The sequence below is a fragment of the Perissodus microlepis genome, chromosome 14, assembly GCF_051167445.1.
Source record: "Perissodus microlepis isolate ML-2025 ecotype Zambia chromosome 14, ASM5116744v1, whole genome shotgun sequence".
In the NCBI taxonomy this organism is placed as follows: domain Eukaryota; kingdom Metazoa; phylum Chordata; class Actinopteri; order Cichliformes; family Cichlidae; genus Perissodus; species Perissodus microlepis.
The window spans coordinates 32,914,396-32,938,110 of record NC_140474.1 but is presented as its reverse complement, the minus strand read 5'-3'; the positions used below and the strand labels follow the sequence as shown (position 1 = coordinate 32,938,110).

Genomic DNA, 23,715 nt, shown 5'->3' with positions numbered 1-23,715 from the left:
ATTTTGTGCATTTGTACATATGTATTTGTATCTCTGCTGTAAGTGTCTCAGTGATCTTTTAAACCTTCAGCAACACCCCCCCACCAAAGACCCTTTCTGTGATATAGCTGAATGTCTTTAGACCATGCAGATCATACAATATCCAGATTAATTCATAACATTTATTGTGATTTTTGACCTTTATTTTCTGTGACACATTTGGGTGCCACAAAAAAGGAAATGGGCTGTCAGTGCCCTGGAGAAAAATATTCACATGTGCGTTTTGAAACTAATTTGTTTTGTTTTTTTTTGTTTTTGTTTTTTTTTTAAAAAAGCTTTAAAATACTTGGCAGAAGTCAAAAGTATTGATTACTGGCATTTAATATTGTTGAAGTCAGGAGTCTGATTCCTCATGCTTTAACAGAAATAGTGTTTAGTTATTTTTTTTTTTTTTAGCATTATTAATTTGTGTTCTTTGCAGAACTATTTTTTTGAGTAAACTTGCAATTTTACTCGCGTATGATTTTATTATATATTATATACTGGCAGTTTAGATTGAAATAGATTTGGTGTACAAACAATTAACTCTAGCGTTTTTCTTTTAAACTAGTCAACTTCCAGTCTCAATTAACAGGCATTTTCCCGGTTTTGTGTGCCAGTCGTGTGTCTTACTTGTAACAAAGTCCTTATGCCTTATCTTGTTCGTGCTTTTATTTTGAAAGTAATCAACTTCCCTATTAGTGAACCCGCAGGCTGGATTATTGATGTACTGTACAGCTTCCTGCAAATAGATAAAACAACATTCACAAGTACTACTAACGCATAAAAGGTAGTGTACGATAAATCATTATCGGGCATAATTATTGATTAAAGTGTTTGCTTTTGAATGTGAAAAAACAAGACGCTTGGTTTCGCTAACTGCGCAGTGTAGCTAGCGCTGTGTTTATCAGCTGCAGCACCACTGTAGTGAATGGCTGTAAGATGTTAGCTGGGTGTAAATAAATGCTACAAACTTGGTAGAAAAGAATATGCACAAGCCGGGGGTGGAAAATGTGCCCTACTCAGGTTAGTTAAACCCCAGTCCTTACATGAAAACTTTGTGAGTTAGCGTTGTCAGCTAACAACTATGCATTAGAGTTGTACTTTTACTTTAGTTTGTCCTTTCATTTCGTGGCGACGTGAGCTTAATGAAGTTGATTTGACTGGATTTGCCTGCCAGGTGTGGACCCGATGGAGGACACTGAAGAGCCACTGGAAAGTCAGCAGTTAGACCTCGGGGAGAAGGAGGAGGAAAGCTTCAGGTTGGTGCATGGATGTGAAAGATGAACAGAGTCACTGTGACCGGGTCGGTGTTAGCTTTGTGTTTCTCTGGGAGCCAGAAGTGACTGTATTAGAAAAGGCTTTAAGTTATCAGGTAACTAGCAAGCTTTGCCGGTAATTTGAATTTATAAAGTGTTGGGGTGAGACACTTAGACATACGCTAGTGCAAATTAACACAGTTATAAAACAGAGGTTCACGCAACATAATGGAGTACAGGCTTGCGTATCAAAAAAATCCTTTTAAAAAGCTCCTAATGTCACAGTCGGCATATTTAAAAAAAAAAAAAAAAAAAAAAAATCAGGGGTCTAGTTAAGTGAAGCGTGGGCAGTAATTTAGAAAATTAAATCAGTATGACTTGAAAGTAGAGCGCGGATGAGGTGCATATAGACAGATGAAGCCGGGTACATAAACTCCAGTTCCTGGCTTCAAAAGCTAATGTCTCAATTCATACCAACTGCTCACGGGATAAAGGTAATTGTAATTCAGCTGTTTGGATGGTTTAAGCTTTACTGGGAATTTATGCTTTAGCTGTAAATTTGCACTGTAGCTACATCATAACTGGAAACCCCTGTGAAACCATACAAAGTAAACTGGACAGTTAAACAACAATTCTCTAGAAAATGTAACTACACGTGGGGTCCATGGTGTCCACAGCTATGGTGATTGATCTTAAAGTTAGGGAGTATCTCACCTCAGCTGATGTACTCAGCTAAACCTCTCCATCATGTCTGTGGTGTATTTTTAGTGGAATTTTCCACACAGACCTTTTATTAATGGTCTGTACGATTTACTCAACTCATGTCTCAGTACAGGAAGTACTTGTGGTTTGTTTGTTTTTTTTCTTACTTGCTTGATTTTTCTAGCCCTGTGGTTTTTAGTCAGTTTTGGTGAAAAGTCTTTAACATTAGATATCAGACATCCAAAAACAAACAAATAGAGAAGAAATATTTCACCTTTCAACTTGAATAATTTGAAAGCAGGAAAATGCTGTTGTGCTGCAACAGCAGTGATCTACTTTTTGTAAAGGAACTCAGTCTTGCAGTGCCCAAGTTGCTTGGCTTATTTATAGACAGACATATTGGCTTATTTATATTAAGAAACAACAGAACATTTTCTTGCTGTTCTCACTATATTGTACTTCAGCTCCAGCCCTTTTCCCACATGTCTTCTTTGTGGTGTTTCCACTGATAAGGCATTTCTGTCTTGTGTGTTGTGGTGTTGTTTTAGCCAGTTGAGCTTCTCCTTTTGTTGCACCAACATGACATCACCAAGTTTAGTGGTAAAGCTGGTTAAAAGACGTATTCCTTTCCTTTCCTCCCCGCTGAGCTGTTTGTCCTGCCTTTCTTACTGTGTGATGCATTTCCACTAGAGATGGCACGATACCACTTTTTTATGTCCGATACCGATATCATAAATTTGGATATCTGCCGATGCCGATATGAATCCGATATAGTGTGTTTTTTAATCAATAAAACGTTTTTTTTAATATCTTGCTGCATTTTGTATAAGTTTATACTCAAGTTTAAATAAATAACAACACTAAAGCTATTCTGTTATACCTGTATGTAAAAAATACACTGCGTCCAAAATATTTCATAGTTCAGCAACACTGATCAGTCTAATAAACTTAAACCTACTCCATCCTCCCTATTCTGGTATTTTAAAGAGTACTTAGGTTGCTTAATATTTCTGCTAACTAATAGGGTTGCAAGCTCCCAGCAAAAAAAAATAGGGAACCACCCCCCACCCTCCACCTCATGATGCTTAATCGATGTAATCAAATTTAATTTGATGCAGTGTGGAAAAATGCACAGAAATAAATTATTTTTCAAGAATAATTAAATAGATTCAACATCTTTCTTCAACAGAACTGCAGAATTCACAGATGGTACTTTCCTAAAGGAAAAAGTAGTATAGCTTACTAGGGTATATTAGACTTAACAGTTACTATATACAGTAATGGACTTCTATATATTTTACATCAGATTAAGGGTGTAAGAGTCGGATAATTATTTATTAAAAGCTAGACATTTTAAATGAGAATAAGAAAGAAAAGTATGTCTTTGTGCCCCCTTTTCCCTGTTCATGCCCTATCGGTCCCCCTGGCTAAACTTTGCTAGATCCGCCCCTGCACAGTTACCAGCCGTCAGCTACGTAGAAAAAGATCCTGGTGTAGAAAGTAATCTTAAATAAATTCTAACAACAGCTTATCAAGCTTAATAGTGCTGCTGTTGTTCAGCCGCTGGTTTCCTCTTTCTGGTGAGACGTGGGCCAAAAACAAAGAAGAGAGACGGACTCACGACAGAAAAGCCGATCAGCTGATCATTAAGCAGTTTCACGATTGAAGTAGCAGTAGGGGAGAGAGAGAGAGGGGCAGTCGCTCCATATATCGGTTGTTAAGCTTAACGTGGGAATGCTTTACAAACATTCAGAGATGAACTTACACACTTGCTTTACTTCTCTCTGGGAAAACTTCCTCGGGGATGAAATGCTGGATTGCTAGCAAGGCTACAAATACACACAGCCGCTCTATCACGTGATGCATACTGCTGCAACGTGCTACGGTTATGAGCCGAGTTACGCCGTGTAGCAAGTTTTGTGGGGTGCTTTTTTGATATTTAATGGATCGCATTACATTTTTTATTTCTCGCCGATATCCGATCCAGTAATTTGGGTCAGTATCGGACCGATACCGATACGTAATATCGGATCGGTCCATCTCTAATTTCCACATTAGCTAATGTAAGGCTTGTGATATTCTGGCTGCCTAGTGTAGCTCTCAGGACTTTCAGCCTTTTCTAGAAGCACGTATGTTTGTCCCATTTGGGTTAAATGTGCTCCAAGACCAGACACAGTCCGCTGTTTGCCAGTGAACAAATGTCACTGCATTCTGGCAGGTGGATTAGGTTGCCCAACAATACATACCTAATGCGGATTTGAGGGGAAAAAAAGCAATGTGTTGCTGGTGTTCTGCCCAAGGAAAGGACAGCCTGACGGCTTGCTGAATGAAAAGGGACGTGTTTCCAATCACCCATGCAAGTTGATTTCCCAATGTTTAATAGGACTAACCTTTAGACATTTAACAATGAGATTATAAACAGTTTTCAGAACACAAAGACAAATTGTGGGCAAATGAACCAATTCTCTAATCACTCTGTTCAACTCTGGAGCACCTAAACCCCTGAGCCGGGGGTTTAGATGCCACTTCATTCAGTGGTTTGATTTTACAGAAGGAGGACTGTGGCTCATTTGATTCCCTTTTTACATTTCTATTTTGTTACTTCCAACATCTTCCATCACCAATCGAGACCACAGCCGGCTCAAGCAGGCCTCGCAGTTTTGGACCAGGATGGATGAAATTACTCGGCTGTTGGGCAGCATAGAGCGTAAACGCACCGAAAGTGTTTCCACACAGTCAACGGGCAGCAAACTGGCCCTGCTCCATCGGTTTCACCAGCTGATGACCTGCGTCGAGGACTTGAACCCCAAAAACGAGCTGCACGAGAAGGTGGTCAAGACCCTGGATTACGCCTTCCTCGTCTGCGGCAAGAGAGCCAACAAGCCGAAGAAGGACAGCTTCAGGTGGAGACTGATGCTGACTGCTCAGCCGCCTCTGTTGATGTTTGAAGCTGGAGATTTTATCACTTTAATGAGTTTGTACTTGTTGCAGTAGTGTAGCTTGTATTGTTCTTACCTTGTCTTTCCCTGTGTGCGTCAGTATGCTAAAATGTGGTTTTAGAGACAGCTGCTGAATTGAAACTCAGCAGTCATTTTGAAATGCCTCCATGGATTTATCTGAGCATTTAACTTTAAATTATCTAAATTTCTGTGGGATTTATCTGGGATATGAGAAGAGCATCAAAGTCAAATATGTTGTTGTTGTTTTTTAAACTGCTTAATAAGTTTGTGACCAATTAGAGTATTAGAAATCATTAACATTACTTGATTTTTGTGTTTATATTTCTACATCTTCTACCAAAACATCCTCATATATTGTAATTCAGGAGTGTTCCCTCGCTGTCCTTTAATGCTTCTGAACAGAGAGGACTTTTTTGTCTCACTGTGGACACATTTTAGTATTGCAGAAAGCAACACTGAGAACTCATTGTGGCTGGTGTGATCCCATTGCAACATGACCTGTAGTTGTTGTCTGGCTTCAGGCAGTGACCAGAGACCAACACAAGACCCTTGCTGAGTGAAACCATCCAAGAAAATGCAGTCTTTTAAATTTAATTCATATGCTTTTATTACTTACACTTAAGTGTGAAAATATTATTCCATACTATGAATGTTGCAAGTTTGGGTTCAAGGATGACTGATCTGATTATGTGTCAACTGCATCAGCCTGGCCTGCTTACGGTAATTGCACAATGGTGCTATTGTGACAGCTTTTAAACCTGTGTTACGGGCTCGTCTTTGGTTCGAGATAAGCTGAAAGGACTTCTTTGATTGTGAAGCTTAAATGATATGCTGCAGCTGAATGCGTGTACATCATGGACGCAGCCATCCCAAGTCCCATCTGTGAAGCCTTGGGCTGAGTGTTTAGCTGCTGAAGCCACATGTATTTGTATCATCTAGTGTCACATGTTTTATTGTAGTGACCTGTCAATTACATGGTATATTTTAGGATGCAGTCTCGCCCCAAAGTATATAATGCTTTAGTGCTCCTGTGACTCTAATGGGGAGCATAATAAACAAAGTGAACATTGTGTTGTCTTAAAGAAGATTTGAAATTTGTTATTGAGACCCAAAAGGGACCAGGAAAGAGTTTATTGAGGTTATAATTCAGGTCATCTGATTTTCATACCTGGAAAAATTAAGCCATAATTTAAGATGGTCTCGTTTGTTTTAAAGGTTGAATGTTGTACCTGATATCTAGTTCAGGGGTAGGCAACTCCAGGCCTCAAGTGCCGGTGTCCTGCAGGTTTTCAATATCACCCTGGGTCAAATTATGATTTTATTACCAGGCCTCTGGAGAACTTCAAGACATGTTGAGGAGGTAATTTAGCAATTTGAATCAGCTGTGTTGGATCAAGGACACATCTAAAACCTGCAGGACACTGGCACTTGAGGCTTGGTGTTGCCTACCTCTGATCTAGTTGTTTACTTCAGACTGTTTGTAATTTCCTCTTCTGTGCCCACAGGTTGCACATGGTAACGTGGAATGTGGCTACAGCTGATCCTCCAGACGATGTGACCACACTTCTCCACCTGAACTCTCCAAAGAGCCCTGACCTTTACGTCATTGGGTAGGTGATGTGATGCACAATGCATCTGTATAAGTGGATAAGGGGCCGACTTACAATCAGAGTTGTGTGTGTGTTAGTCTGCAGGAAGTGTACTCTGGCCCGTTGAGGTTTGTGTCAGATGCTGTGTTCGATGACCCGTGGAGTTATCTATTTATGTCGCTTTTAGCGCCACAGAAGTACATCAAGGTAAAAAATCTTAGAAAACTCCCACACATGCAATACAGTGGATGCACACTTTCACAGGGTCAGGAGAACACAGTTTGTGCTGTGTGTGTTTCAGGTGTCGTCCATAAGAATGCAGGGCCTGCTGCTGCTCTTCTTCTCCAAGCTGGAGCACGTCCCCTTCATCAGAGACGTCCAGGCGACGTACACACGCACAGGCCTCTTTGGTTACTGGGTGAGAAATGCTGAACTGCTTTATTATTTCACTTTTAGAAAAAATTCAGATGTGGGGGGGGAAAAAAAAAAAAAAAGGGGGGGTGGGTGATCTAAATCAATCAGATGTGTTAGGGTTGTGCGATATGACCAAAATCTCATTTCCCGATATAAACATTTCTTATCCCAATAACGATATATATCGCAAAATAGTGCATTTTCTTTGTGAGTATTTAGTACATGGCGTGCTGCGGGGAAAAGCCTGTTCTAACGTTTGAGTCTAACGTTTATTTTGAGCACCTGACAGCTCTTTTTTGCTTCTCATCCGTAAACTCTCTCTGCACTCTTTCACGGGATTCTTGTGTAGTTGGCCGTAGATGTTAGAAGAGGATTGTCGTGTTTGAGTCTGTGGTGGGGACTGGTTTGCAGCATAATTTTTCATAATACAGTTTTCTGGTCTGTGTCATAACCAAACCCTGTCCATGCTACAGAGGTAGCCCTTGTTTTGGAATAAGGTCCTCGACTAGTCCTTCTGTTTGGAGCTAACTGGTTATGCCTCATCTTCACTGGCCATGCTGGTATTCTCTGTGCCTGCATCCATGTGGTGACTGTAAGCGCCATTTATAGTTACTTCATGTTTTTATTTGAGGTAATTTGTTGGATGCATATTCGGAAATTAGATGTTTGAGAATAATGCATATCATTTCAGTTATTTTGAAAAGTCTCAACAGGATCTTGAGCTTTATTGTGAAAGGTTTATGTGGAAAATAAACAAGCAGACAGTGGAGCTACACAATGGTTTTACCGTCGTTGTTGCTAACGAAAGTACACGTAAAAACAGTTGCTTGTCTGTCTGTAATGTGGTTATTTTAAATAAAAGAGAAAGAGATAACTTTAAGAAATTAATATAGCCACTACAGTGACCATGAAAACGATGAGAAAACATTGCCGTAAACAGCTTATTTTGCGACACCACGAAACAAACGATAGCATAATATGAAACGATAGATGTATATTGTCATCCAATATCGAACAGCTAAGGGCTGTTCGATATTGCAAAAAAAAAAAGCGCCCCTCCGACAGCCAAACCCATCTGTTCTCTGATTGGATTGTTACATTTGTGATTGACATGACATTGACCAATCAGATGAAAGGAAGAAAAATAGGGTCAAAATTCGTACTTGTAACTTGCAGGGGTTTTTTTGGGCTAAGTCCACACACAAATCTTTTTTACACACACACAAATCTTTTTTACACATACAAATCTTTTTTACAAGTACAAAATATTTATGACCACATTTTGAGCACACAGGAATGGAGTAACATGTCATGTAACATGTCAAACCAGATCCCACTTTGTGAAGTCCAGTATTTTTGTTTGGTTTTCAAGAGGGCTTCTGCATTTATTACATGAGGGTCACCAGCTGATGGAGGAGTTGTGTCTCTCGCAGCTTAAAAACTGAACAGAGTATGGAGTCTAGTTCAACACATTCACTGTTTTTCTCTTTTCTCAACCCTGTTTCACTCTCAGGGTAATAAAGGCGGCGTCTCCATCCGATTATCTTTCTATGGCCACACGCTCTGCTTCCTTAACTGCCACTTGGCTGCTCATATGAACTATGCCTCAGAGAGGGTGGATGAGTTTGAGTATATCATGGACATGCAGAGCTTTGACTGTAAAAGAGCTCCAACTATTGTTGATCACAGGTGAGAAGACGCACATGATACAAACTGTGATTCACCTGAATGTTTGGGATAAGAAATGATGTTGAAGCTTCACATATCTCACCAAAGTCACTTCTTCATTATTCTTTCATGTGTCACCGTCCTCCTTCTCTGTCTCTTTTGCCCCTCTCCTGGTCAAGATTGGTTTTCTGGTTTGGAGATCTCAACTTCCGAATTCAGGACCACGGCATGCACTTTGTCCGCACCTGCATCGACAAGCAGAACTACAGCCTGCTGTGGAGCAAAGACCAGGTGTGGCCCTTTAAAGAGTCTCACAGCTCCTGATCCTCCATCCCACATAGCAGCCTCAGTAATGTGACTATGAAACATGTGTGTTGTTGTTTTCAGCTGATCATGATGAAGCAGAAGGAGCAGGTGTTGCAGGAGTTTGAGGAGGGGCCTCTGGACTTTCAGCCCACATATAAATTTGACCGTAGCTCTGATACTTATGACACCAGGTAACACACAAGAAAACATCACCATAAAAACCATGAATCATACTCACTCTTCTCTTTGCTCACAGTATGCGGTATATGTTTTTATCTGTACCTCTTTCCAACTTTACAGACTCTACAACACATGGTTTGGCTTTAAGTAAGAGTTCAGAATCCATTTGTCCACATTTCCCTCTTTCTTCTTAATACATGTCATTATCTAGCACGTAGTTCACCTAACCGAGCTTCACTATGTGTGTACACGCTACTTTTAACACGGCAGTAAAAGTAGTGTCATGTTTTTTTGTTTTTTAATGTGGTAAGTTAAAATGTCACTCATGTGTTCAAAGGCTTACTGACGATTATGTTTATCTGTAACATGCTGCACATTAAACAAACACACAGGTGTTCAGGCTCCTTTCAGACATGTGCTCCTTTCCTGCGCTTCATGTCTTAAAGAGCACACTGCCCATGTTTCTCTAAAAGTTGGGACAGCGATCTGACGATGTGGGTCATGAATGCAGTCACATCAGCTGGATGGGCTTGCAAAGAAATTTCTGTTGCACGTGTTTGTCCGGCATCTCCACTTCCTCAGTACACTAAAAGCCATGATTATTCTGGTGAAAGTCCCGATCAGCAATAACACAAGAAAAACAAAACAAAACGGTTTGACACGCCTGCTTGTAGTTTCTAGCTCATGATCTTTGGACAAACTAATATCACAGACAGCTTAATATGCTCCTGTGTATCAAAACAGCAATACACAGTAAACATTTCAATGCAAGCACTGGCCAATAATTAAATCAGAGTGTGAAACACATTGTTAGTATAGCTCTGGTTTTTGGAGAGGCACACAGACCTCTCCAAAAAACACGAAATACATTTCATCTGCAGTCAGTTCTCCCTCATTTACTTTTCTCTACATTTAGTATTTATTACACATCAAATACAGTGGGAAAGTCTTCACTGTGACTAAGTTTATGAGTCAACGACAGATCAGATTTGTAATGTGTGTAGCTTGTTGAGGTAATTGTGGGAGGCTTTCTTCTGATTTTATCACATACCTGGAGTGTCACACAGCACCAGAAACCATCACCAACTTATCCAAAGCAGGACAGTTGGATGTGTTTTTCTTAGGCAACACTTCATTAATTACTGTTAATTAATGCTGTGTACTTCAGTTCAGCTTTAGCTGTTTTTAAAGGGTACATTTTATTAAAGTTTATAAAGTGTGGAGGGATTCTTAATACTACATGCAGGATGTGACATTTGCAAGTGTCCAAGTGTCTACCAAAGTATAAGCACCTTGGTCAGAAATCGAGAAATGACGTCCGTTGATGTACTGCCCGATGTTGGATATAGCACAGCTGAATAAGTGTTATTAGACCACTTAATTAAAGTCTAATGAGTAACATTAATGTAAGAGTTACTCCTGTGTGAAAGAGAGCCGTCACTTTAACGGATGTATCAGCCAGCAGTGTGTCTGAAAGGGGCTGAACAGTCTAAGAAAGACAAACCTGGGGTTGTGTTTGCAAATCAAAGACCGAAATGCTTGTTGGTGCTACAGATTTTCATCTGCGCTCACATTAGGGCAGCTGTTAAAGGTACACTGTGGATGCTTTGATCTCTACGGGCACATCAGAGCAAAGTTTTAGTTGTAGTTTTAGCTAGCATAAGCATAAGTTCCTGTTTGTCAAATGAGATATATATTAAAAAAAAAAAAGAATCTCCACAGGGTACCTTTATGTATCATGTCTACACTGATGCAAATTTAACCTACAGCATTAGCTTTCAGAATGTGTTATATAAATATGATGTGCCTAACATGGATGGCTGTAAATGCATGTCATGCTAATACGGTACTACCATTGTGGATAATAGAGTGTGTTTGATTATAACAGGGTTCCAGTCAGAGCTGGCACTAAATAATGTGGGGGGGGGGGGGGGGGGTTCTGGGTGATGGCCAGAGGTGTGTGTTTGGTAAGGGAGGAGGGTGGAGGATGAGGGGTAAAAATAGCCATTTTCAAACTGATACCTGGCGGTCCTTTGGTGACAGTGATCGCCTTAAACATTGTACTGTAAATAAAAGGTAAATGGACTGATTCTTATATAGCGCTTTCTACTCTCCCGGAGTACTCAAAGTGCTGTATACAACATCCCACATTCACCCAATTACACCCATTCTCACAAGCACTGACACTAAACAGAGTGCTTTTTTTTCTAACAACATTCACACTCCGATGGATGCATCAGAGAGCAACTTGGGGTTAGTATCTTGCCCAAGGATACTTGGCATGCAGACTGGAGGCGCCAGGGATCGAACCACCAACCTTCCGATCAGTAGGTGACCTGCTCTACCTCCTGAGCTACAGCCACCCCACAGGTTCCATGTGACCTGAAAAAAAAAAAAAAAAAAGGTGCTGCCAAGACAGATTTGTTTCCAGCTATGAAGAAGAATTTGAAGGAGAAAATGAGTGAGGAGGATTTTGATATTTCTGTCATTTCTGACATTATTCTTTGGTTTCATATATGTGCACAAACATGAACGGTAAAATATTTCTAGTGCCCAAAACTGCAGCTCCTCCAACAACCTTTTGGAGGCTTGCTCCAAAAGTAAGTCAGTCTCCATAGAGACTCTTGGGTCCCGTCCCAACTTTATAGCATTATAAAACAGGTTTTCCAAGTATTCTTAACAAACAGCGGTTCAAAGAAAACATCAGTGTGCTGGTTTTCTTGTACCTGTGAAATACTTTCCAGTTACCCCGTCACTGAGGTCCTGGCATGTCATTTGCTGCCTGAACCTTTTATTCTCCCCAGCCCCACATCATATTGGTATAAGGCACTTCAGCCAGGCATGTGCCTCATACCAACGCAGGTTCTTGCTTTAAACACTTGACTTTGTCTGATAACTCAAACCGGCCTCTGCTCTCTGTCCATCTGTCATCTATAACTACCTGTCCAGTGCTAAGAAGCGTAAACCTGCCTGGACTGACAGGATTCTGTGGCGACTCCGACCCAAAGCCCTGCCCCCGGATGAGGAAAATGAAAACAAAGTTGGGCTAGATGCAAAGAAGCTCAAGCAGCTGGAAGAGGACATGGAGTACCCCCTGAAAATCAGACAGGACATGTACACCAGCATCATGGAGTACAGCATCAGTGACCACAAGCCTGTCATTGGTATCTTCACACTGGAGGTGAGAAACTGGAAACTGTGACTATCCAGATGCAGTTAGTCACCTTTCAGTCATTTGTTTATGACCTGAATTATTGATGCAGGTCATCAGTTGATTGTGTTGTGTATTTATTGTCGACACTTTTGGAGATGATGTAAATCATCATCCTTATCATAGTGTCCCACTAAAAGTGAGCATGCAGGATGTGATGGGAAACATCACTTACTGCTCAGTGTGGAGGTAGCTGCAGTTATAACGGGGACATTAAGCTGATATTTTGAAATATCAAACTCATTTCACTGTACAAATAAGTTTTGACAACCCATTCTAAAAACAAAAATTCATTTTTAAAGGACCAGTAACGGAATACATGTACCGGCGTTGTGTATTTAAAATACAAAATATGAGTAACTGTATTCCATTACAGGTACCGTTTCAAAGGGTGGTGTTCAGAATACAGTTTGTTGAAATAAATGGATTATACGGCGGTCTTTTTCTGTTTCATCTTAGGTTATGCCCTCTCTATTTGTGGTCATTCCACTCCGGTGGAAACCCAAACAAATCACGCATTAAGAGGCTCTAATGCCTGTGTCTTAATCTCTCGGCATGTGTCACCTGTACTTGCGGTTCACATAATGACGTGAAGAAATATATGTAAAATTTATTATTCAAAAAAATTATTTAATATGAAGGCAATAGGCAGAGTGTTACAGGTATAGCTCTAAAGAATGTAGCCTCATGGGCAGTGTAGTCCATGCTGCAGGGGGAATGGACTGTTGTACCCGTTATGTGTCTGTGAGCGCGAGGAGGGAGAAAAAGGAGAGTTGAAGAGTGCGAGTTCTCACCAACCAGAAGCCGGAAATGGAAGCATCTAAATATAATAATAATAATAATAATAATAATAATAACCACTGCAGCCAAAAAGAGTGCCCGAGTGCCTAGTTGTAAGTAGGCTATTAAGACTCGACTGTACACTGTGTTTTCCTCCAAAACAATAAGTTCCTTTGGAGCAGCCTTTCAACGGCTCTCTCTGTCTCTCGCTAGCAAAGTTGACCCAGACTACAAAGTAAAACTAGTTTTCGGTTACGAGCCCGACAAGAACCCGACGTATTAGCCAGAGGTCCCTTTACTACGGTTCAGAGCCGCGCACCTGTTTTATAAATGCGCGGAATAGTTTTCTATACAAGATCGCTGCAAAAAAGTGCAGCCTTACCTAATGTCCACCCTACTGTTACTCATTTTATATTAAGATTTAAAAATCTAGTTGGTATTGGTACGGCGAGTATCCTTCAGTAGTAATAATAAATCACACAGCAATAGCACATTCATGTAGTTGTAAAAAGCATGATAATATATTAAGTAATCCAAAGTATTCTGAATACGTTACTCTCATTGAGTAACGTAACGGAATACATTACAAAATACATTTTGGAGCATGTAATCTGTAATCTGTATTGGAATACATTTTAAAAGTAACCTTCCCAACACTGGAAATGAATATGGTTCCGTAGCAGTCCTCTTTTTTTGGGAGTTCTAATGATTACCGTGGAATATATTGTAACTGAAAGCACTTGAGACTATAAACTTATCTGAAAATTCTTTATTGTACTTGTAACTTAACTTGACAGGTCATTTTTCCCATAGACATTCGTACAACTGAAAAAGTGTTTTTGTATGCAGAAGAGTCGCCCCCTGCTTAGATGCAAAACAGGTTTTAGATGCTTTGGCTTCACACTCTTCTGACAAAGTGAATGTGACTTCAATATTGATGCAATCTCCTCTAACTATCCATCATAGATTTCGTCATGATAGTGTGACTCTCTTATCCCTCATTTGAAAGTCTCCATAGCTGTGTGGTTCCTCTTGTACAGAATGTGGTTTCTAACTTGGACTGTTGATTTGTGCGTGCCTACAGCTGAGGAAGATGTACGAGACTCCTCTGGTGCGTCTGTGGGCAGAGGGCGACTGGAGCGCAGATATTGATGCCATGGTGGTCTACAGCCCTCTGCAGCCATTCCCCTCCAGTACTTGGGACTGGATCGGCCTCTATAAGGTTGACAACACGTGTTTTACTGCTGGGTGGTTCAGTGTGCTAGTTGAAAGTCTTCATGTTTGTGTGAATTTTCAGGTTGGTTTCAGCAGCGTGTCAGACTACATCACCTACACGTGGGTCAAAGACGACGAGGTGGCCTTCAACGAGGAGGTTATACAGGTGGTAACTCTTGTCTCAGTGAGTGGGACTTCAGTTTGAACACGAGCCGGAGCAAAAGTGCATGTAAGCCTCAGGTGATGGAAATGTTCTTGTTTCTGTAGGTTTATGTAAGTAAGGAGGAAATCCCCGTGCAGGGAGGAGACTGCGTGCTGTGCTACTACTGTAACGCTCTGAAGTGCATCATTGGAATAAGTGAACCATTCCAGGTAATGAATTGGAAATAATACATGAAAAGATATTATTGTCTTTTATTTGGAATTACACCTTAAAAGGATTTTCTGCAGTACTGTTCTCGTGTGGATGGAGGTCAGCATCAGTGTTATCTGCTCATCTGTCTTTTAGGTCCAAGCATCCAAGGTAGCCATTGCGGAAGGCATGCTGCCTGAAAGGATCAATGGACTTGACAAAGCTGTGTCTGGTGATGACTTTTAGAACTGAAGTGTCAAAAGTCATAGATTTGGGAAACTGTAAGGTTTTCTGTCGCATTTCTTAACCTGCAGCTGAAAAAGCAACTTAGGAACTGTTCTCTCTTTTCCCCATCTGCACCACTGATCTCTCTAATGCTACCAGTGAGGCTGTTTTGTTATTTACTCCTCAGCAGTCAAACGCATTAAAATGGAAGCTCACATTTAAATTGGCATCATGTTGAGCAAAGAAATTTTACTCTTCTTTTACTCTTTATGAGTAAAAATAAATAAGATGGAATGCTTAGATTTTACCAAATATGTTTGTGTCACGATGGATGGGTGAAGAATATTTTAGGGTTTGTGATACTCAAGGAAATGGTTAAGGCCTGATTATCCACAAACCACTGCAGATACAATTACTCATTCTTGTACTGTTTTTTTTTTTTTACCACACTGATCTACGCATTCACTCCACGATGACCAAAGTTATATCACTGAGTCCACCCAGTGGACCCCCCTCCACACTTACAGTAACTACAGTGGTGTTCAGAGCTATTGCGAACCAAAGTTTCATGTCACACCACTGTTTTTGAACTATTTTGCAACCCACAAATATTGACCTCCAGTGGTTTTCAATTTGAAGGTGTTTTCAAGACTTAACAGCTGCTCTGGGTTTATGCTTTATGGCTTTTGCCACAAAGCATAAAAACAACAACTTTTCACTGAAATTAAAATATCTGACACTTCTGTTCCTATCTCCTGATGTGAAGAATATCACAAGTCAAGTCTTGCATAGTCCAAATGGAGGCACATGAAAGCTTGGCTTTGTACTTGGTCTGAACACACTATAATGCTGTGGGAGGAAAAATACTCACACCTACTCTTAAGAATAGGTTCGGCTCCAACTTCACTTTACTGCTACTGTAATGAAAAGGAAAAGGGAACATGAGTTAGCAAAACCCACGGGCCGTGTTTGTTTGAAGGGCACCATGGTCACGTTCAGACTGAGTAGTTATTCTGTGAAAAATGAGCTGTCAGCCTGCACTGCTTACTACTTGGAGTCGAGTATCCTCGATGCCAGTGTGCGAACCTACACTGCTAAGTTTTTATTTCAATGGCAAAACCGGTGTGATGCCAGACCAGCTGCTTACACATTAAAAATGTCTTAATTTATGGTTAGATAATGGCTAGTTAGAGCAACCCCTCAGATGACAGTAGTCAAAAGAAGCTCTACGTCCACAGTCACTGCATGTGACTGTGTAGAGGTCTGCAGGACCAGACAACTTAAATTTCCTTTCCACTCTTCTTTAAAACAGTACAGCCTTAAAAGGAGTTCCTCCTTTTAAAATAGACACAGAGTTTTTAGCTGTAAGGTAATGATCTTAGTCCGTACTGTCCTGAAAGCATCGCTGAGGTACGTAAGCTGGATCTAGTCATGATTTTAAATGTTTCCTGTGTTATTTAAAATATTAACTTGGCTTTTGGAATATCCAGCCCTGTGACTGTGAGTGCTACTGGGAGGTGAGATGATTTCGTAGCTTTGATTTCTCTCTTCTCAGTGTTTTAATGAACTTCAGTTGCTCCTGGAGGACCTGAAAGAAAAGCTGTATAATACAACCTTTTTTTTTTGTTTGTTTTTGGGGGTTTTTAAGCTGTCGCTGATTTTTTATTTTTTTTTGCTTTCTGCCATCCACCTTCTGGAAGGTTCCAGTTTTATATAAGAAAAACAATGATTCCTATCAAGGTTGATTGTGACGTCACAGCAAAAACCTTCAAGAAATGTTGCACTGTTTACTGTATTTGTAGGCTCTCATGGTATTGTTAGTGTGATTAAATACTATATATAAATGTGTAGTTTTGATTGAACCATGTGGATTCAACAAGTGCCTCTGACACACCGCTTTGCATTTACTGTACTGTACTATGCTGCTTAACTTTGATACATGTATCGTAACATTGACTTGATTACTTAAAACATGGCAAAATGTTTGTGCCCCTTTGGAGATCTTTTTGAAATGTACATATTTTGCTTTGGTCTGTAGAAACATTTCCTGATCTGGATTATCAGCTGTAGAGGTGTCTCCCCCTTCTCTTGAATTTAAAGAAACTAAATGGCATTTGACTTGTGATGCTCAAAGCACCAGTAAAAAAAAAAAGGAATATTTACTACATGTACTTCCTTTAATTGGCAGATGTAGAGAAGAAGGAAAATAATTCCTGCTCACTGCTTGCAGTGACGTTTGTGGATTGTTGTAAGGAACCGGGTTATGGTTTATGAAAAGAGATGCTGCTGCTGAGTGTTAATACCAAATTAACTTTTTGAGATTCCAGGTTCCACTGTATTCTCAGTAATGTTACATTTCTAAAACTTGGAAACCCACACCAAAATAATCTAGATGACTGCTACAGTCCAGGTTAAATATGTGAAAATATGCACACTTGATTTTTAGAGGGGACTGTCCCTTTAAATATTGCTGTTTTAAACTTTGAGCTATAGAAATATTTGTTGTGAATGTTGCCGTTATTGACTTGTTGGAATCAGTTATACTTGCACACACATGCACACATATACATATATCAATAAATATACATATATGTTTTAACTGAAGGCTGACTTATTTTCTGAAATGCCAATGAAACATACTGTAACAGAATGCAAATAAATTTATAGCTCTGAATATGCAAGATTAAACCAGTGTGTTTGTTCTTGGTTCAGTGGGTTTCACTTGTCTTTTCAGTTTCAAAGTGCATCTGCTGTCCTCATTTCCAGGAGCATACTTGTATTCTTGGACTCTGCTAAAGTAAAAAAAAAATAAATAAAATAAAATAAAGAAAATAAAAAAATCAGCTCCTCAGCTTTAAAGGTAGTTTTGGCTCACAGGGATTACTGACAAACACTGAGCTCATTAACAGAAAAGTTAGCATTTGTTTAATATGGGCACTTACAATTGTCATCTAAAACGTAATATTATTTTGCTACGTAGCATTTTTGGAATCTTTAATGTTCAGTTACATTTTTATACTATCACCGTTTAATATTTCTACTTTAAATGATTATACTTCTGCATTAAATTTCTTGCTAGTGGTTCTGAATTTCCTTTATTAAAGTGTATGCTTTGACTGACAGGCTGGCTGACAGCCATCTGCAAGGCCTCACTGAGTCACTGAACTGAATCACTCAACTGTGTTCTGTCAGTCTGTCTTGAATTTTTAATGAAATTAATTGACAATGGCTTGCTGTGTGGTACAGCCCACCGAAGAAGTTTAGGCCTCCATTTTTCTGAGTATATTGTCCATCACTTAGCACTAATTAACAGATATACAGTGCTTAGCATAAATGAGTACACCCCACTACATTTGTCAGAAAACCTTTGGTTTCCTTTCACAATCAACATTTTCTATGAGATACTATACTACAAAATTCTCCCACAAATGTGGGCCATTGAATGCGAACAAGATTTGTGAATTTGCGCACACACAAAAAAGTGATTTTCCTAACAAATTAATTCAAGCCCATGTGGCAAAAATGAGCACACCCCAATTAGTCTTAGTAGAAAAGCCACACTTCAGACTACAAAATTCGAATGAACAGGCATTCAACCACAGGTGAGTCTAATGATTCATTTAAGAGGTGCCCAGCAAACAGGTGATGATAAAAGGGAATTACTTAACAAAGAAAAGCCCATCGTGCAGTTTTCCAACACAACAATGATTCAAAACACACATCCAAAGCTTCTGTTGCATTTCTGAGGAAGAACAGGGTGAAGGTGATTGAATGGCCAAGTATGTCTCCTGATCTGAACCCAATCGAACACCTGTGGGAAATTCTGAAGCGACAAGTTGAGCATCACTCTCCATCCAGCATCCACTCTCTAAAAGAGGTTATTCTTGAAGAATCGAAAAAGATAATGTTGCAATATGTCGCCAACTTGTTCACTCCATGCCTAGAAGACTTGGTGCTGTCCTTGAAAATCACGATGGTAATACAAAATACTAGATGTAGTAGTTTTCTGTTGTGGGGTGTATTCATTTTTGCTTCAACCAATTTGAGTAAAACTGAAGATTTTGTGATCTAAGTTATATTATTAACCTCAATTTCATGTTATGGAGTTAAACAAGTGTTCAATCAAATTTTTGGAAAGTGTTCTTTTGTTCATTGAGCTACTGATTAAATTTCGACTTTTTAAAGGGGGTGTACTCATTTATGCTGAGCACTGTATGTCTGTACGTGGGAGATGTGCGGTTTGCTTCCTAACCAAGCTTTCTAGCCTTAGCTGCCAAGTTCAAACTGACTTGACTCATTCGAATCTAGTAACCCTCACAAAGATGAGGCCTGAAAGACTCATTTGCAAGCAGAATATGAAACCATTGGTTGATGTTACAGTTCATGCATTAAATTAAAAAATGAAAAAAAAAATACCTTTATGGATTTTTCAAATAAAAAATATTTATTTGTGTGTTTTTTTTTTTAATACAGTCAAAATAAGAGATTAGGCTATATCTTTCTTTTCACTGTTAGTCTGTTAAATACAGAGCACCAGGAGAATCATGCGCATTAAAATATACATTAGTTATTAATGTCATTTACAAAATAATTTAATTCCTTTAATTTATTTTATTTATCCCTTTATATGTTTAAATTATAAAATTCATTTCTTGATCATTCAATGTACAATAAGAAGATACTTCTGCCCTTAGCTGAATGTCTCTATCCGGCTTATACAGAGAGCTAAACATTAAATGGCTTTAATGAACACTCCGGAGACTGTGTTGCATTCTTCAGAGCTTTACTGATTTGCGCCATTTGAAAATACTTTCGTTCTTTTTAAAAAAAGATTATGACTTTTCAAGAGCAACCGATGCAGTAATTGTTAGAGACAGAGAAATGGACCTTCCCTGACGAGTGCTGGGAGAAAAACTCTGGCGCTTCCCCATTAACACACTAGATGGCAGACCTATACATTGATCCCATTACTTACAGAACAAATGACCTGACCCGTCATATAACAAACTTAAAACATACCCATGGGACAGAATAATAATTTATAAATAAATAATTCAAAATTAACTATTAATCTATTCATAAATACTTCAAATGAAAAGGATTTTAAGAAAAGGGGATTAAACTCAATAACAATGTGATTTCACAAAACAAAATAAAATGATTCAAAAGTCTAATATTAATAGAGATTTATTTCCAAAATGGCAATTCCAGTCTTCTGTTTTAAATGTATTTCTATTTCCTGTTAGCTATGGGAACAACTAGCATAGTAGCTCATGCATTAGATTTGGTATTAACGATGGGTTGAGCTAACAGATTAACTATTGGATTAGCTTTACCATGTTTCTTGTGTCATTTAAAATATTAACTGGACTTTGTTGTTTTTCTTTTTTAGCTGTGGCTGATTTCTAGCTTTCTGCCATCCACCTTCTGGAAGGTTCCAGTTTTATATAAGAAAAACAATGAATCGTAACATTGACTTAAATACTTAAAACATGGCAAAATGTTGGAGATCTTTTTGAAATGTACATATTTTTGCTTTGGTCTGTAGAAGCATTTCCTGATTTAGCATTTTTGTGATTACTTTGGTCCTTGGAAAAAAAAAAATCAACATAAACTAGCCATGTGGTCAGATGTAAGGAGCTATCTGATTGGTTGGACAGGCTGGGCTGTCTGGACTTTTCTATGCTAAGAAGAGTGTGTTCTTGTATATAGGGCATATGCTTTCTTGACAAAAAGCTAAAGGGATTAATCATCCACGTGTCTGGTGTCATTATACAGGAGCATATGTTTGTTTTTTATGAAAACTGCTGATCTCAGACCTGCACAGCTTCTGATTTCAACCCTGCATATCTGCAGTCACCTGCATCAAGAACATGATATTTTCTCTGACAGCTTTAAACCCAATGTAAGATAAAAGGTCTTCACTTGTATGTTGAAGTAAAAAACCTGCAATTCTCTCACTGTGTTAAATGTATTTAATCTGAAGTAGTAGGAGCTCTGTAGGGGGAATGTATGAAAAGAATGCATTTCTGAAAATCATTGTCAGTAAATCGTCAGCAGTAATATTGATTTATGTAGTGTAAAATGCTGATGGGGAATGTTTTACCTCCAGAATAAATCCTTAAACGTTCTGTGCAGTTTGTCAGTAATAACATTTGGCACATGTCTGACCTATCTTAAGACACAAGATATGTAAGAATGTAAAAACTCTAATAATAGTCATCAGCTTTAATGTCTGTTATTTATCAACATATCTGAAACCAGGGGCGATTCTAGAATCAGAGCTTTGGGGGTGCTGAGTACCCAGAGAGATGCCCAGCCAGGCAAGAAAAACTTTACTTGTAACGATGAGACTTCTTCCCTGTCTCTGTCAGTCCCTGCATCCTTAAATGTCTCCAGTTGTCCCGAGTTCTCTCTGACTGTCTCCTTGGTGCATTTAAACCCCTGTTCCTCCCTGTCCTCGTCATCTGTTGTTCATCTCCGTTATCAGTCATCATAATTTTACCATCTCTGTGCAAGTCTGCAAATTTCTTTATTAAATCATATGATTCTTAAATTCATCAAGTGCCTGGGTCCTCGTCACAAAACATGACATCACTGTTTGGTACATTTTAACACAATTTAATCCCCACATTTGTGAAAGAAAAGCAAAACACTTTTTTGAAAAGTCTGTAACAAAACCATCAAATCTGAAAAAAGGTTATTTAAGTGCTGCTAAAGACTACTACTGCAAAAGAAGAATGGATTGGAATAGAGCAGGGCGATATGACCAAAAATATTTAGTGAGTAGTGAGTAAAAAGTAAACTGAGTGCATTTTTTGGACAGAGATTCACTTTTAATATGTATGTATAATAAAATACAGATACATAAAAAATACACTCCAAAAATAGAAGAGTCCTTGAAATGTATAATTGTACAAAGTATTAATAAAGAAATTATAAAAATTAAGACACTGTGGCCTATGGTACAATGTATACAATGTATAAAAAGATGTTTACTGCAGATACTCCTATGGCTTTGCAGATTTTTTCTTTTATTTTAACCTATGTCGCCTCAAGTTGGCAAATCTGTCTATCACATTTTGGTGGTCAAGTCTCTCAAGCATCTCTTTCTCAACTGACATCACAGCCAGGTGCTGAAGTCTGCTATGACCCATGGTCCTTCTCAGCCAGGTATGGAGCTGACAAAAGACACTAAAACACCTCTCACAGCTACAGCTGCAAACTGGGATTGTTAGGGCAACCTGAATAACAGTTTTCAGTCTGGGGAAGATCTGATTATCCAGAAGATTGTACAATGTTAACATATCTGGAATGGCACCAGCCTCACTCTTGAGCTTCAAAAAGTTTTTGGCAACCGTGACTTCCTCTAAATGAAGTTCAATATGGTAATGCAGTGCCAGGGCTGACAACCCAGTTTGTTTTGCAGATTCTGTATAGCAGCTTTAATATAGGGAGAACACAAAATCCAGATTTTATGAGTAAAATTTGTTTTTTTTTCTTTGTCAGTTTAACAGTTTCTGTTTTGCCTGTTAGTATTCCCTGTCTGTTTTCTTATCTGGTTCTTCCTGACCTCGTACTTTCTCCTCTTTCCTCTCTCCCTCTTTGGACTGACAATCATACACAAATAGATTGTATTCAATTAGATTAAAAAAATTACATTAATATGAAAAAAATACTATTAATATCACTAATAAAAAAAGTCCTCACTCGGTGTACTTTCAACCAAAAGGCAAATAACCAAACCACATGTACATCCAATAAAAGATGTAAATATTGAAACACTGATCCAACATTATCCTTTATTGACGGATCATTTGATCTTACACTTTTACCTGAATGTGGCTCCTTTTTTTTGAAAAAACTTCCTTATATCCATTATGAGCCTGGCTGTCTCTCTGTACAGGTACACACACACACACACACACACACACACAAGGAGTTATAAGGTTAATGGGCATCCCGTCAGTTAGCTAGTTAGTACCTTGGGTTTAAATTTGGCACATGCACATATGACAAAACAACCAGCTTCTCTGTTTCCACTTCAGACAGGACAGTGGTAACAACAGCAGGTTACAGACAATTTAAAGTTTCAGACGTTAAATAGGCTGTATAAATTTCAATGGAGAAACAGGACGGTCAAATGTCGCTGATTTTACTACTGAGTAGGACAGATTGTAGGGTAGCAAACATAGTCGGAAAACACGTTTTCAACACAGCAGGTTACCTGGGTGTAATGTTTTACAGCTAAAACGAAACATTGTCAGACTCCTACCTAACTATATAGAGAGTAACTGAAGGTTAAATGCAGCTAACATGCCCTGTTTTTAGCCTGCGCTCCCCTGCGTCTCAGCCACCATCGCTCTGGCAGAAAGCGATGGTGCGCTAAAACCAGAGTAGAGGCGAGCTGGAAAAGACCATGGTTGTTTTTTTGGTTTTTTTTGGTTTTTTTTGGGGGGGGGGGGTGTTGAGACGTAAAATATTACGTCTCAACCAAGTACTGTATGGGTTTTATATTTTTAGTAGTATGTCGCACAAAAAAGCAAATATTGACAAAAAAAGTAAGAAAACATGGCTTTGATTCAATATCGGCTAAAAACAAAATGGGCTAAAAACGCCCCTGTCTGAAACATGCAAAATGAATAAATGAAAATAAAACTAGAAAGTGCATTTTCTGAAGAAACTGCAGTGTGAATGCTGATATCTGAATCTATGCAGTGAAATGAATTAATTGCCGAATTTAAGTTAAAAACTTTGAATTAGATGAAAAATACAGAAATTTTCGCCTGAAAACAAAAGTGCTGAACTGCTAAAAGCTGACATTCACACAAAAGAA

At 38.9% G+C, this 23,715-nt stretch overlaps 1 protein-coding gene across 8 annotated transcripts; it reads left to right on the top strand.

Moving 5' to 3' along the window:
• The first annotated feature begins 585 nt into the window (after window positions 1-585).
• inpp5ka (inositol polyphosphate-5-phosphatase Ka) lies at window positions 586-17,590 on the top strand. 8 transcript variants are annotated; one of them, XM_084950502.1, is made up of 14 exons: window positions 599-808; window positions 1,199-1,280; window positions 6,445-6,549; window positions 6,627-6,735; window positions 6,830-6,946; window positions 8,456-8,631; window positions 8,790-8,901; window positions 8,998-9,107; window positions 9,217-9,243; window positions 12,046-12,277; window positions 14,172-14,309; window positions 14,385-14,468; window positions 14,570-14,674; window positions 14,811-17,590. In XM_084950502.1, the coding sequence occupies exons 2-14, from the start codon at window positions 1,210-1,212 to the stop codon at window positions 14,898-14,900; spliced, it is 1,476 nt and encodes a 491-aa protein (XP_084806628.1). In that variant the 5' UTR covers window positions 599-808; window positions 1,199-1,209; the 3' UTR covers window positions 14,901-17,590. The 8 variants fall into 8 exon arrangements, with proteins under 8 accessions (XP_084806627.1, XP_084806628.1, XP_084806620.1 ...); XM_084950501.1 differs by having other exon boundaries at window positions 586-808; window positions 14,172-14,486; XM_084950498.1 differs by lacking the exons at window positions 599-808; window positions 1,199-1,280 and adding an exon at window positions 4,482-4,882 and having other exon boundaries at window positions 14,385-14,486.
• Window positions 17,591-23,715: the final 6,125 nt, after the last annotated feature.